The sequence below is a fragment of the Denticeps clupeoides genome, chromosome 18 (assembly GCF_900700375.1).
Source record: "Denticeps clupeoides chromosome 18, fDenClu1.1, whole genome shotgun sequence".
In the NCBI taxonomy this organism is placed as follows: Eukaryota; Metazoa; Chordata; class Actinopteri; order Clupeiformes; family Denticipitidae; genus Denticeps; species Denticeps clupeoides.
In genome coordinates, this window is record NC_041724.1 from 6,010,512 (window position 1) to 6,023,212 (window position 12,701).

The 12,701-nt window shown below is 45.7% G+C and overlaps 2 protein-coding genes across 3 annotated transcripts; one reads left to right on the top strand and one right to left on the bottom strand.

Moving 5' to 3' along the window:
- Positions 1 to 272: 272 nt before the first annotated feature.
- On the bottom strand, positions 273 to 3,195 carry hmgn6 (high mobility group nucleosome binding domain 6). The gene is made up of 6 exons (XM_028960528.1): positions 3,041 to 3,195; positions 2,080 to 2,115; positions 1,942 to 1,971; positions 1,510 to 1,557; positions 1,204 to 1,326; positions 273 to 1,108 (listed from the first exon to the last, which is right to left on the bottom strand). Exons 1-6 carry the CDS (start codon positions 3,053 to 3,055, stop codon positions 1,061 to 1,063), a joined length of 300 nt encoding a protein of 99 aa, XP_028816361.1. The 5' UTR covers positions 3,056 to 3,195; the 3' UTR covers positions 273 to 1,060.
- A 587-nt stretch (positions 3,196 to 3,782) lies between these two features.
- On the top strand, positions 3,783 to 10,595 carry sh3bgrl (SH3 domain binding glutamate-rich protein like). 2 transcript variants are annotated; one of them, XM_028960228.1, is made up of 5 exons: positions 3,783 to 3,827; positions 4,664 to 4,732; positions 8,685 to 8,870; positions 9,281 to 9,361; positions 9,922 to 10,595. In XM_028960228.1, exons 2-5 carry the CDS (start codon positions 4,688 to 4,690, stop codon positions 9,958 to 9,960), a joined length of 351 nt encoding a protein of 116 aa, XP_028816061.1. In that variant the 5' UTR covers positions 3,783 to 3,827; positions 4,664 to 4,687; the 3' UTR covers positions 9,961 to 10,595. The 2 variants fall into 2 exon arrangements, with proteins under 2 accessions (XP_028816061.1, XP_028816060.1); XM_028960227.1 differs by lacking the exon at positions 3,783 to 3,827 and having other exon boundaries at positions 4,540 to 4,732.
- Positions 10,596 to 12,701: the final 2,106 nt, after the last annotated feature.

Here is a 12,701-nt window from a genome sequence, read left to right on the forward strand (position 1 = left end):
TTGTTTCTGACCACACTCCAGCACGCCGACCTCACCCGACACACCGCAGCGGTCCTCCAGCCGCCGCCCAGCCTTATGTCACCTCCATGCTGGCCCATTCAACACAAACGGCGGAGGCCAAGGTGGCCGTGGGCTTCTCAGCCAGACATGTGTGAGGCACGTGGAACATCGAGAACATTGTTTCCTGGTTCTTGCGTTCCTTGGATTAACAACCGCCACATTGGTTACGACGGCATCGAAAGATAAAGAGCAAAAAATATTAAAGAACAGCATGAGGAAAAATCCATTTTATTAAGAGACATCCAGAACATCAGAGTGGTACAGATACCTGCTAGGTTTTTATCCTAAAAAACGTCATTGATTAGAAAATCTTCCTTTTCTCCCTCCTTTATTCTTTAGAACACTGGGACCTCATACGCTGCTGTGTGTTTAAACTTTAAACAAAATATTTTTTATTCAATTTATTCGCTTCAGCAGGGTTACTTTCTGAAAGATACGCCAAAACATGTTACACTGCCTGGAATGTTGTCAGATGTCCTATTCCTCTTTTTAATAGACATTACACTGAAATGGAAAAAAAAAAAAAAAAAAGACATAAGACAAAAAGCAAGGGGGACTCACTGCATATATGCAAGGTTAGAAAAGAGAGTGACATCATTGAGATGGTGGGGGTAGGGGGTGGAGAAACCACTCACAATTAAAAACTTTTACACGCACACTTATGCTCTTTCCTACACAATACAGGCTATCAACAATCGTGGAAAAAAACGAACAAACAAACAAAAAAAAACCTTTACAATTAAATGTTTTTTTTTGTTTTCGACCAGTTGAACTTTTGATATGGTCGCTGCGAATGCGTAGCATGTTTACGGGAGGGTCTTCTTAGGTTTAGGCTTGTGCTAAAAATCTGTGCTGATATAAAACGGTTGATAAAAATATTCCTCTGTTGTCAATATGCCTTGGAGAGCTGGACACCCACGTGAGAGATTCAGATGTTTCTCGATAAGGAGATGAGAAGGACTGGGGGCTGAGGCCGGGGAGGGAAGAGGGGGCAGTGCAATTACTCGGACTTTGCTTCCTCCTTGCTTTCTTCTGGAGCTTTCTCGACCTGCAAGAAGAGGATTGGAGAAGAAAAGTGAGAAGAAGGTGCTATAAACAGGAGGTACGTTGGAGACGCTCCACTTCTGAGAGATATGCACGCACCTCGTTAGTCTTGGAGTCTCCATTTTCTGAGTGGTTTTCTTCGTTGGCCTCAGGTTCTGTGCTATCCTTGCCCTTTACCTTGGTCTTTTTGTCTTCTTTCTTATCATTGACCGCCTTCCCTTTCTGCAGAAAAAGTCATGCATATATCAATTACACCTTTTAAAAAATTGCTAATAACTTATTACCAGTTCTGTTTATTAAATGGATATAACAATGGCCAAACTGATAAGCATGCATGTGTATGTGTAATAAACCCAGACAGCCACCCATGTACATAAGAACTAAAGATTTTACTTGTCAGTTTACCTTTGTTGTCTTTTTGGGTTTTGGATCAGGCTTAGCTGGTGCCGGTTTCTGGTTGGATACAAGCAAAACAGACAAGTAAACATGAGCCCAACAAGCAAAACTAGTTATTTACATGTGCCTACGTGTAAAGGCAAAAAACATGATGTGGCAGTTTGTCTAACCAATGTCAAATGAACAAGATCCCTAAAAAAATGCATATTATTGCATTAATGTAAATGTGTAAATGTCATGTAGCATATATGGAAATTACATTGTAATGTATATATGTACATGGTAACGTATTTTAGAATGTAAACTAATGTAAACTAATCTGAAAATGTGATGCACAACGGGCCAGAAGTTTGTTATTGGACAGTTAACACTGCAAAGTAGGCTGTGCAAAAACCAAACCAAAATTTAGATAAATTAACAGGAATTTGCTCTTTTTCTTACTGCAGATAATCTTGATGATCTTCTTTGAGGCTGGAACATAAATAAAGGGATTCAATCCACAATTCAATGCCATAAATTGTTTAAAGACAATGACCTAAAAAATAATAAAAATAAAAACACCCTATATGTAATACACACCTCTTCCTTTGCGTCTCCATCAGCTGTTGGCTTTTCCTGGTTTGAAGAGAAAATTGAAGTTGAAATTGAACATTTAAGATAAAAATTACATTTACCACCGTTATTTTATTTAAAACTTTTATACTGCTTTCTACAACATTTATGATATATACATATATATGACAAAGTCATATTTATATACAATAATAACAAATTTCCATATTGTGTAATTGAAAGTGTCCTTGTAAAATTATATAGCTGTGCCCCTTCCTCAATCCACACATTTTTTATTTTAAAATTACAATCTAGTGATGCACCTCGCTGACTGACTGTGCGGATTTTTAACACCCCGCCGGAAGGGGGCGTCCGAGAGAAGGGGGGATGGGACGAAACAAGCGGCTACGGCGCCACCTGGCGAGAATGGGGGGACATCGCACCCATCTGGCAACGCGAACAAAAAATAGGAAAAATACAGAATTGCATGCGTTTGTACACGGCGCCGACATTTTCTTGAGACCCCGGCGGGAAGTTCGCGCTCTTCGTCGAGTGCCGCGTCGCCCCGGGCGCCGTTTGAGCGACCGTGGCGGATAAAGTCGCCATTTGTTCCAGGGCGCTCCACTTGGGGGATAGGCTGAGCTGCAAGCATGGCTGCTTCGGGTTCACCAGCATGGAGACCCAGCGAGACTCCTGCCTTTACAGGACGGGGCTGCACAGCCCCGCAGAAGCCTGTTTCACCTCCACAAGCATGCAAACGTGTTCGCACTTCCTCCCCCGCAAAGACAAAAAAAGCTACTTGCTGAGCTTGATACTTTCGTGTGTTGCAAAGTCTTATTTTATTTTTTTCCCCCGCAAACAATGGGGTTTCTAATTTATCCTTCCTTGTGAGGATGGCTTCACGATAAAATAGCGAGCTATCAATAGCTAGTTACGCTTCTCTGATTTCAGGAGCTTAAAGTAACTGCGCGACCAGTGGGCGACGTACCTTTCTCTTGGGCATGGCGAAATCCTGACACGTTTCGTTAAAATGTGACTAAAACAAGTGCGGCTCTGCTTTGAGTTCACTGCATGCATAAGGCGAATGGCCCCCTTATACCAAATACCGTAGTAAACACACTGGAAACAGTAAAGCCAGTGGTTGAATGGGGGGAGGGGTGCGGCTAAGGCGTGATTGACGCGGCTCTCGGCCAATCACAGCTCTCCGCCGAGACCAGGAGACGGAGGGAGGGAATGGCGGGGGGGGGGTCAACCAAGCCGGTGTTTTCTTCACGCGCGAAGTACTTAATGCAATAAAAGCCCCCTGTTTAAAACCTGCGAGCGTGGTAGTTGTTGGAATTTTAGGTTTGTTTTGTCGTTTTTTTTTTTTTTTTCTTGTCGCCAGCAGATTTCGAGAGGATCGTTCGTGTGGACGCAACGCGATTTGCGTATTTGTATTTAAACTCTTTGACGCCAGTGAGTTCGGAATGTCTTTTACGGTCCTGCAAAACGGCCTTGCGATTAAAGAAAAGCAAATCAATGAAAAAAATCGACCCTAACGACAACGAACACTTGCGCCTTGCCCTTGGTACAAAATGGCGCCCTTCTTGTCCGTCATATTCTTGTTTGGTTGGCATTTCTAAATTCATTTAAGGGAGGAAGCTTTTCTTCTGGTTGATAGGGGTGCACGCCAGTAGGCGGCTTGCAGGAGGGGGGGACGCCACCTTCACATTCTCCCCCCAACGGAGACGCCTTGCAGACATGGCGGAAGCCAAAGTCTGTCTCCTTTTTAGCAGGTTTGTCCAAAACTTATGTGCGGCCGAACGGGCTACAGGTCTGAACCGTGCAACGTTATGGCCGCCCGCGATGAATGGGCGCCTGAAATATTCAAGCAAGGCGTTTAAAAACATGTGTAGGTCGTAGTTTATAAAAATGTATATAAACATAAAAAAAAAATAACGAAACGAAAGCCAAGCGAGTTATTGTTTCGCCGATTTTTGCGCGTTAAAAAAAAAAACAAAGGCAAGCGTAGAGGCAGCAAAATGTACGGCGGCGTGCGCTGCGCCGTCGCCGCCGCCAGGTGGCGCCCCCGTAATTTCCATGCGGAATTCGAAACAGCACCCTGCAGCCGCCGGACATGGGGGTCGTGGACGTGAAAATAAAATGAGACGAGACTATAGCAAGACTAAATAAAATAAAAATTCTAAAATAAATAAATAAAAAAAAATATATATATGTGTGTGTGTGTGTAGACCATTTAAATATTTAGCTCCCGCCACGCCGGGCTGTCGCATAAATAAATTGTTTATTTTTCTTCTTCTGTATTTATATATATCACATTGTCACGGGTCGTGGAGACGTTCCGAACCCGGGCCGCGGATAGATGACGGCGTTTCAGGCCGAAAGAAACAGCGTGAGAGGCGGGGGGGGGATGTGGTGCCGGGAGGCGGAGGCAAAAAAAAAAAGAAAAAAGCGAGGGGCTGGGACGCGAGTCTGCGCGCAAGTTCATCATTTTTTTTTTGCTGCCTGTCGCTTTCCACCGAGACACCAAAGAGCAGCGTGTTTTCTGTTTTGTTTTATTATCTTTTTAAAAAAAAGAAATATATATATATTCATTTTTTTTTGATCGCAGCATCACGCGAGGACTTGCAAGAACATGGTGATCAAAGTTTACATCGCGACGTCCTCCGGCTCCACGTCGGTAAGAACCGAGCGCCGACACGCAACGGCAGAAAAGAAAAATGCCGCCGCCGCCGCCGCCGGGCCGTGTGGACGCCCACCCGACGCTTCCCCCCGAACTCGGGAGACCGGAGTTCGGAGGGCCGAGAGCCGCGGGTCGGGCCGAGCACGTGAGACGCGCGAATTTGCACAATTTGCGGACAATCGCGTCTCGTTTCGGCCCGACGTCGCGGTCGCCTTTCATTTTCTTCTTAAATCGCATCTGCCGTTCCAATTTACTGCTGTCGTCTTCTTTCATCATTTTTTAAAAATATACCGAATGCATTAAACAAATCAGTTCCATCTCTTTCTCTCTCAGGTTTATTCTCTGGTTTCTGCCAGTTACGGGCGCCGTCGGTGCGTTAATTCTAAATAAGGTTGCGTTGGTGTAGCGCCGTCCAGGGCTGCATTTACATTTACGGCATTGGTCAGATGCCCTTATCCAGAGCGACTTACAATCAGTATTTACAGGGACAGTCCGTCCCCCCCCAGAGCAATTTAGGATTAAGTGTCTTGCTCAGGGACACAATGGTAGTAAGTGGGATTTGAACCCGGGTCTTCTGGTTCATAGCCGAGTGTGTTACCCACTAGGCAACTACCACCATGCATCTCTGGCTGCATCTCTGGCCTTTCGGTGCCTGTGCTGGATGTGCAGTGTTTTTTTTTTGTTTTTTTTTTCTTCTTCCTCTTTTTACTCTTCTCTTGCTCAGGTGGGACGGGGGTCACGACCCTCCTGCCAGCATCCCAGAGAGGCAAAAATCTGGGAACACTGGTGTCCGCCCAACGTATCTACATTTAAGCCCGGGCCGGAACGAACACGTTCCACGAGGGTCCTGCTCTAGGAACCGGTTTAAGAACCTGGCCTGTACAATTTTCCTTTGTAATTGGTTGTTTTCCAACGGTGCTTTATTGCATTCGGCCCGTGTTCTTGGCTGTATTTTTTCTCTTTGTTGCGTCAGGAAGTGAGTCTCTACCAACCGGCAAAGAGACGGGTGACAGCTTAGCCGCTGTCCTCGTGCTTTGCTCACAGCACATACTCCGTGTTGCAATAGGCCTGGAAATGCGAGTCTGCGGGTTGACGGAAATTTATGGGTGAGTTATACAAACAGGAAAGGAAAAAAAAGAAAAGAAATGATATCGTGCAGCTGTCTGTCGTTGACGTTTGAATGCAAGCGTTGGAATTCGGGGTCGGGAAATTTCTGATAGGAACTTGACTTGTATACACGCTCGCGGGACAGACAGTGGCAAAATGAATTTGAGTCGTCTGCAGTAATGAACAGGATGTCCAGCAGAAGCTCTGAAGTGAATCTTAAGATCACAGCTCCCTATGTAGATAAATACATTTTAGGCTGGAAAACTTTATCACGTCATACATTTTGTCACCCAGGCCCGTCATGAGAATAGTATTAATTCGTCAGGATGGATGAACCTGATGCATTATCTGCATTATTGTTCATCTCGAGGCAACTGTAGCCAAACAGCCAGCCACTGTTTGCAAAACTTTTTTTCATATTTACAATTTCAGACTCGTCATAATACGTTATAATACTGGTTCAGTATGAATGTCAGGATGATTTATTTGGCTTTCGGAGTCGGAGTCCAGCCCAAACTCATGAGGAATCGTAGAGATTTTGGGTGGGTTGAGCTGACGAGAAATCCTGGATTACGTTACCACGGCCTCAACACGAGAGAAAAAAAGAGTTCAGGCCGCTTGACAGCCAAGAGGCAATAACTGAGTTATAAAGGAGCCACGCCCATCAACCCGCCGAACCTTCGGACCTGAGACTAGTCCACGAAAGGGGCGAGGGGTCGCCTTCACGATGCGGGGTGGCGGGAGGTGAAGGTCGGCACGGGCCCCGTTAAAATGAATCAGGCCCGGCCGGGCCTGCGGACAATGGCGGTTTTGTGGCAGCAGTCGTCCCCCTCCCTCCCCCCCTCGCAGGAAGAAGAAGAAAAAAAGAAAAGAAAAGTCGTGCGACGGTGCGGCCGGCTTCCCGGCACGCTCTCAGGCAGCCGGCGCAGCTGCCGGCCTCCTACCCCCCCCCTTCCATTCAAATACTCAGACCGGCTCACTTTGCATGGAGCTCAGACGTGAGCGCAGTCGGCTTCGCGTCCGCCTCTCGGTGATGTTCGGTCCCCTCTCCTCTCAGCTGGCCATATTTGGCAGCCGTTCGGCCGCGGCGAGGCACCGGCATATCACCCGGTTCCGCTTCTCCTTCTAGGGCCATTCTTCTCTCTCGGACACACCCACGCCGGCGAGAACCTCGGCCCTTGTGCATCAGTAGCCACCCACTCCGCTGTCTCGCCCGTCCCTCTCTCCCTCCCTCGCTCGCCCGGGCTAATTTTTATTTTTTTATTTTTTCAAAATGAACCCTTTATTTAGTGTTACAAATGACAAGGCACATTTCACATATTAAGTAATGTCTTCAGAACATTATATACTGAGCACAAATAGTACAAAATACTACAACCAATATCACCATAACAAGAAATGAAAAGTAAATAAAGAATTTAAAATAACTAAATCGTCGTCTGGGCTAATTTGTCTTTCAAACCGCAGTTTCCTCCTTTCGTTTTGTTCTCCTTTTCCCCGTTAAAGGGAAGCGTGCCACAGTCGGGCCTTTGTTGAGTTATTTATCCGCCTGACATTTCACTTCCTGTCGGCCAAAAAGCAGACTTTTTGAGAGGCGGGGTTAAACGGGGTCATTCGCGGCGCACATTCCTGCGCAGAAGTCGCCAACAAACAAATTCCACGCGAATTATGTGCCGATGAGCGGACTATGTTGGGGGGGGTGCAGTCGTAATTGTTTTTTTTTCACCGGCCTCGCATTCCTCCGTCGCCACAGAACTGGCGAATGCAGCAATGTCCACCCCCAGCTGTCTCCTCGCCGCCGCGACGCGCTGAGTGACGAAATTACGGCAGTTTAAAGAGGGCCACCGCGTTGCAGCTCCTGCTTTTACGGCTGAAGGGCCGTAACAAGCAGAAGGTTTAGGGCCCTGTTTTCATTGCACCGTGGAAAATGCAGCATGCGGTCGGCCGTCCGCTAATATCACATGAAATGTCTTTTCTGGTTTTACAGAAATGAACCGATACGAGCAAGACACTCCCTGTGTCCCACGTTTGCACTTTATGCAGCCGGTTTATCATTTATTCACTTTTATTCACTGTCTGTATGGAATTTCATTTCAATGATACATGTAGCACCGGGTTCCGGAGAAACGGCGTTTCGTTTTGCTGTACAGCTACTGTCTAAACATGGATGTAGCTGAAATGACAGTGAAGCTCAACTTGATCTTGAAGAAAGTTTAGCTATTGTTCTTGGGTCGTAGCCTAGTGGGTAACACACTCGCCTGTGAATCAGAAGACCCAGGTTCAAATCCCACTTACTACCATTGTGTCCCTGAGCAAGACATTTACATTTACAGCATTTATCAGACGCCCTTATCCAGAGCGACTTACAATTAGTAGTTACAGGGACAGTCTCCCTGGAGCAACTTTGGGTTAAGTGTCTTGCTCAGGGACACAATGGTAGTAAGTGGGATTCGAACCCGGGTCTTCTGGTTCATAGGCGAGTGTGTTACCCACTAGGCTACTACCACTTAACCCTAAATTTCTCCAGGGGGGGACTGTCCCTGTATTTACTGATTGTAAGTCACTCTGGATAAGGGTGTCTGATAAATACTGTACATTTAAAATGTAAACCAGAAGACCTCAAAAGTCACAGGTTCAAACCCCACTTGCTGCCATTTTGTCCCTGATCAAGTGTCTCCAGGGGGACTGTCCCTGTCACTACTGATACTAATTGTTCTCTACACACCAAAACAGAATTCTAATCTAGTGACTCTGACTGCAGTTACTCTTGTTATAATTGTGAGTTGGTCGTTTATGAATATGCAACATTGGGGAGTTATATCCTGTCTTTATATCTCTGCAGATCAAGAAGCAGCAGCAGGACGTCATGGGCTTCCTTTCTGCCAACAAGATAGAGTTTGAGGAGTGCGACATCGCTGCCAACGAGGAGAACAGGAAGTGGATGCGGGAAAACGTTCCGGAGGATTCTCGTCCGTCCCAGGGGAACCCTCTACCCCCACAGATCTTCAACGAGGAACGATATTGCGGGGTCAGTCGGAGTTATGACTCAGTATGGATCAGATGGGGACCATATACAGACCAGCCACACAATAACATATAACGAAAATGCAATCAATACCGTCGTGGAAAAATACGCCCACTGCTGTCCATCCCAGTGGTTCTCTGGTTCTCACAGCTGTGCACGGAGAGGACACGTCTCACCTGGCAGGGCACATACCTGGAGGTTTGAATTACACAGACAAAGAGACAGGCGAACTTCAGGTGGGGCAGTACATACCCACACCCACCAGTTCCACAGTCGCTGGCCCGGCACGTGACCTATTCCGCACAAAGAACGAGGAAAATAACGACAATTAGAAACAGATTTTTGATTTTGCAGGTCCTCTAAAGCGCTGTGAGCAAGGCCACGTGATAACCCGGTTTTTCTCTCTCCCCCAGAACTATGAAGCCTTTTTCTGCGCTAGAGAAGACAATGCCGTCTACGCATTTCTAGGCCTGACTGCACCCCCAGGGTCAAAGGTGTGTGTCTGTCTGTGAATTCTTACTCGACTCTACAGTTTATGCATCTTAATGTGAATTCAGTGTGACAAAACCCAGCAGCTGGAACATTTTAAAGTGTTTCAAATATACAACACATGTTGGTGTTTCTGGCGCTACAAATACACAAGACGGCTGTTCGATAAACTGCTGTGTGTGCAGCGCTGTGATGGAGGAGTGAGAGAGGGATTTTGGCTGGTCGGCATGTTCCCTGTGGGAAACGGCTGGTTCCTGTGGAGCGATGGACCAGCCTGGTGCTCGGAAGCCAACTGTTAATTAAGCTGTAGTCCATAAAGGCACGCGTCAGTGGGCCCAGCGTCCTCCCTGTTCACTTTACAGGCTGAACAGCGCCTCCGGCCGTCCACTGGGGAACTGCAGTGGGTGTGGCAGGTCTAGGACATTTGGCCCTTAGATACTTAAGATTCTTAGATTGCACCATATATGTGTGCAATTGGGGAAAACTGTTGTCAACGTACCCTGAACTCCACTTGCTTTCGTCACCTGGAATCCTCTCATGTCTCCTCTTTCTCTCTTTTTGGCAGGAAGCGGAGGCTTTAGCCAAGAGACAAGAGCAGCAATAGCTCCCCGCCTTCCTCCCCGCCGTTACAGCTCCTGCACTTTCCTATCGAGAACCGTGGATGAACTCCTGTTTGTTTCGCTTCGACCCACATTCCTCTTGAAAGGTGGCCTTGTACCTTCACACTTGTGAGCATTTCTCTCCCGTTTTACAGTCATTGCCACTTTGTGCCACAGAAGAGTCTCAGCAGACAACCATATGTGCCATTCGTCAGTCAAGTGTAATTTTCACCTCAAAATAAAGTAATACAATAAAAACGTAAAAGAATAAACTAATAAATAAATGAAAAAAAATGGACTAAATAAAGACTGTATAGTCTACACCAAAAAAAGAATGAACAAATGAATAAAAATAATAATGAAAAAAGATGAATAGTCACAGGTAAACAAAGGGCTTGTTACCGCACTGAACTACAAAAAGCTTTCCAACTATTAAATTCTTACTGGGAATGGAGCAGCAATGTCTTAAATGTCCATTTTGTATTGAAATATTGTTTACCTTTATTCTTTTGTTGTTTATACTTTGTTTTTAACAGTGCACAATTTTCTATTTGATGAGAAAATGAAAAAAAGAAATTATACATGCCAAAATGTCATAAACATCAGTAATAAAGATGAATTAAAAAAGAAAACGAGTGAATGAAAGTGCTGGTACATTAATTTCTGTTTTTTTTTTTATATATATATATTTTATTATATTTCCTGTAATGTGTCCACTTGAGTTTTAAGTCAGTGGACATTAATTTGGGTTTTGAGGGGACAGGTTTTGTAATCATCTGCAGCATATAAACCTTGTGTCTCTGCAGCACCCCCTGGTGGTGGCTTCTAACTTTCTTCACCAAATTTACATTTTATGTATCTTACCTTCACTACCAGTCAAACATGTGGATGCACCTACTCTGTGGTGGAGATGGAGCCATTTTGAAGAATCCACTGTAAGAATCATATTTAGTATTTGTTGCATCAGGAGAAAGTGAAGTCGCCTCTTTTTACCTTAGGGTTAAGTGTCTTTTTCAGGGACACAGTGGTGGTAACCTGGGTCTTCTGGTTCATAGGTGAGTGTGTTACATACTAGGCTACTACCTCCCATCATCAAAAACCGCTTAAGTAGATGCTCATTAACATAAATGAATGATAAAAAAAGTGCTCAGCATAAACCTTCAGGACTGTTGGAAACCTTCCCTGTTGTCCAACTTAAAAGTTTCTGTGTCCTTTTCTGTGTCCTTGTGGTACATGCAAAGTATTCCTTCTGACATGAGTGTCATGTATAAGTCAGCATTAAGGCACTCCTAAATCAGAAGCTCTATTAGTCTTAGATATTTGACTTAACCCTGAAATTCATGCAACAGTGATACCTGCCCCTTTCTCACTTTCCCTGTTGTATTTTAAGACCACAGGCGGTCTAGAAACTCAGGTAATTCAATAAACCAACAAAAAAGATGTATTACGTAAATATGACATTCATATTATTATTTATATTCCACATATTCCTGATGCACGAATATGTGAAACCAGCTCAACCAGTTAATAAACTGAAAAACCTAGTATGAATAGTTGATCTTCACCTGGTGGTGGCACTCTGCACCACTTTCCATATTAAGGTTTTATTAAATCACTCTAGCAAGACATCTGAGGAAGATGAAGATCTGATCACAACCTGGTGCACCTTGTCCCAGTGTATGAACCCTTAGTGCGCAGGGAGCCACCAGTCACCCGCACAGTACAGAGATGGGGCAGTGGTGGCCTAGCGGTTAAGGAAGCGGCCCCGTAATCAGAAGGTTGCCGGTTCGAATCCCGATCCGCCAAGGTGCCACTGAGGTGCCACTGAGCAAAGCACCGTCCCCACACACTGCTCCCCGGGCGCCGGTCATGGCTGCCCACTGCTCACTCAGGGTGATGGGTTAAATGCAGAGGACAAATTTCACTGTGTGCACTGTGTGCTGTGCTGCTGTGTATCACATGTGACAATCACTTCACTTTATTATTATTATTATGGTCGGAGGAGAGCGAGGAGGCTCTAAAGGACTATTTTGAGTCCACTGTGTGGGTTGTGCTGTGTGACGACCATAGGGAGGACATAGACAACCTTGTGACCTGCATTACAGAATACATTAACTTCTGTGTGGATAACACCGTACCCACCAGAACTGTGCGGTGCTATCCAAACAACAAACCATGGATTACTCCAGAAATCAAGGCCGTCCTCAAGCAGAAGAGGAGGGCCTTCAAATCAGGTGACAAGGAGGAGATGAAAAGAGTGCAGAGGAAACTAAAAAGACTAATAAGGGATGAGAAAACTGTTGTCAAAACAATGTCAGCGGAGTCTGGAGAGGCCTTAGAACCATCTCTCTGCTGGTGGGGGATGTGAGGTGGGCAAATGAGTTGAATCACCTCTTCAACGGGTTTGATTCATCTGCCAATGACTCTCCCCCAAACTGCCCTCTCTGATGCAGTCCCTAACATCTGCTGCAGACACCCCCACCTCTATTCACACCTCCTCTACACTTCACACCGCTTACACCGCTCACTGCTCCTCCCCCCCAACCACGGCATCCAGCACACGGCTCCAGCCTGTCTCTCTCAACCATGTAGGTGATGAGAGAACTGTGGAGGATGAAAGCCAGGAAGGCAGCAGGTCCAGATGGAATCAGCTCAAGGCTTGCCAGGTGTGTGTCAGACATGGTTGTCTGCAGCACAGGGGCCTGGTGCCGTTCCTCTTCACAATCTACACTGCAGACTTCTACAA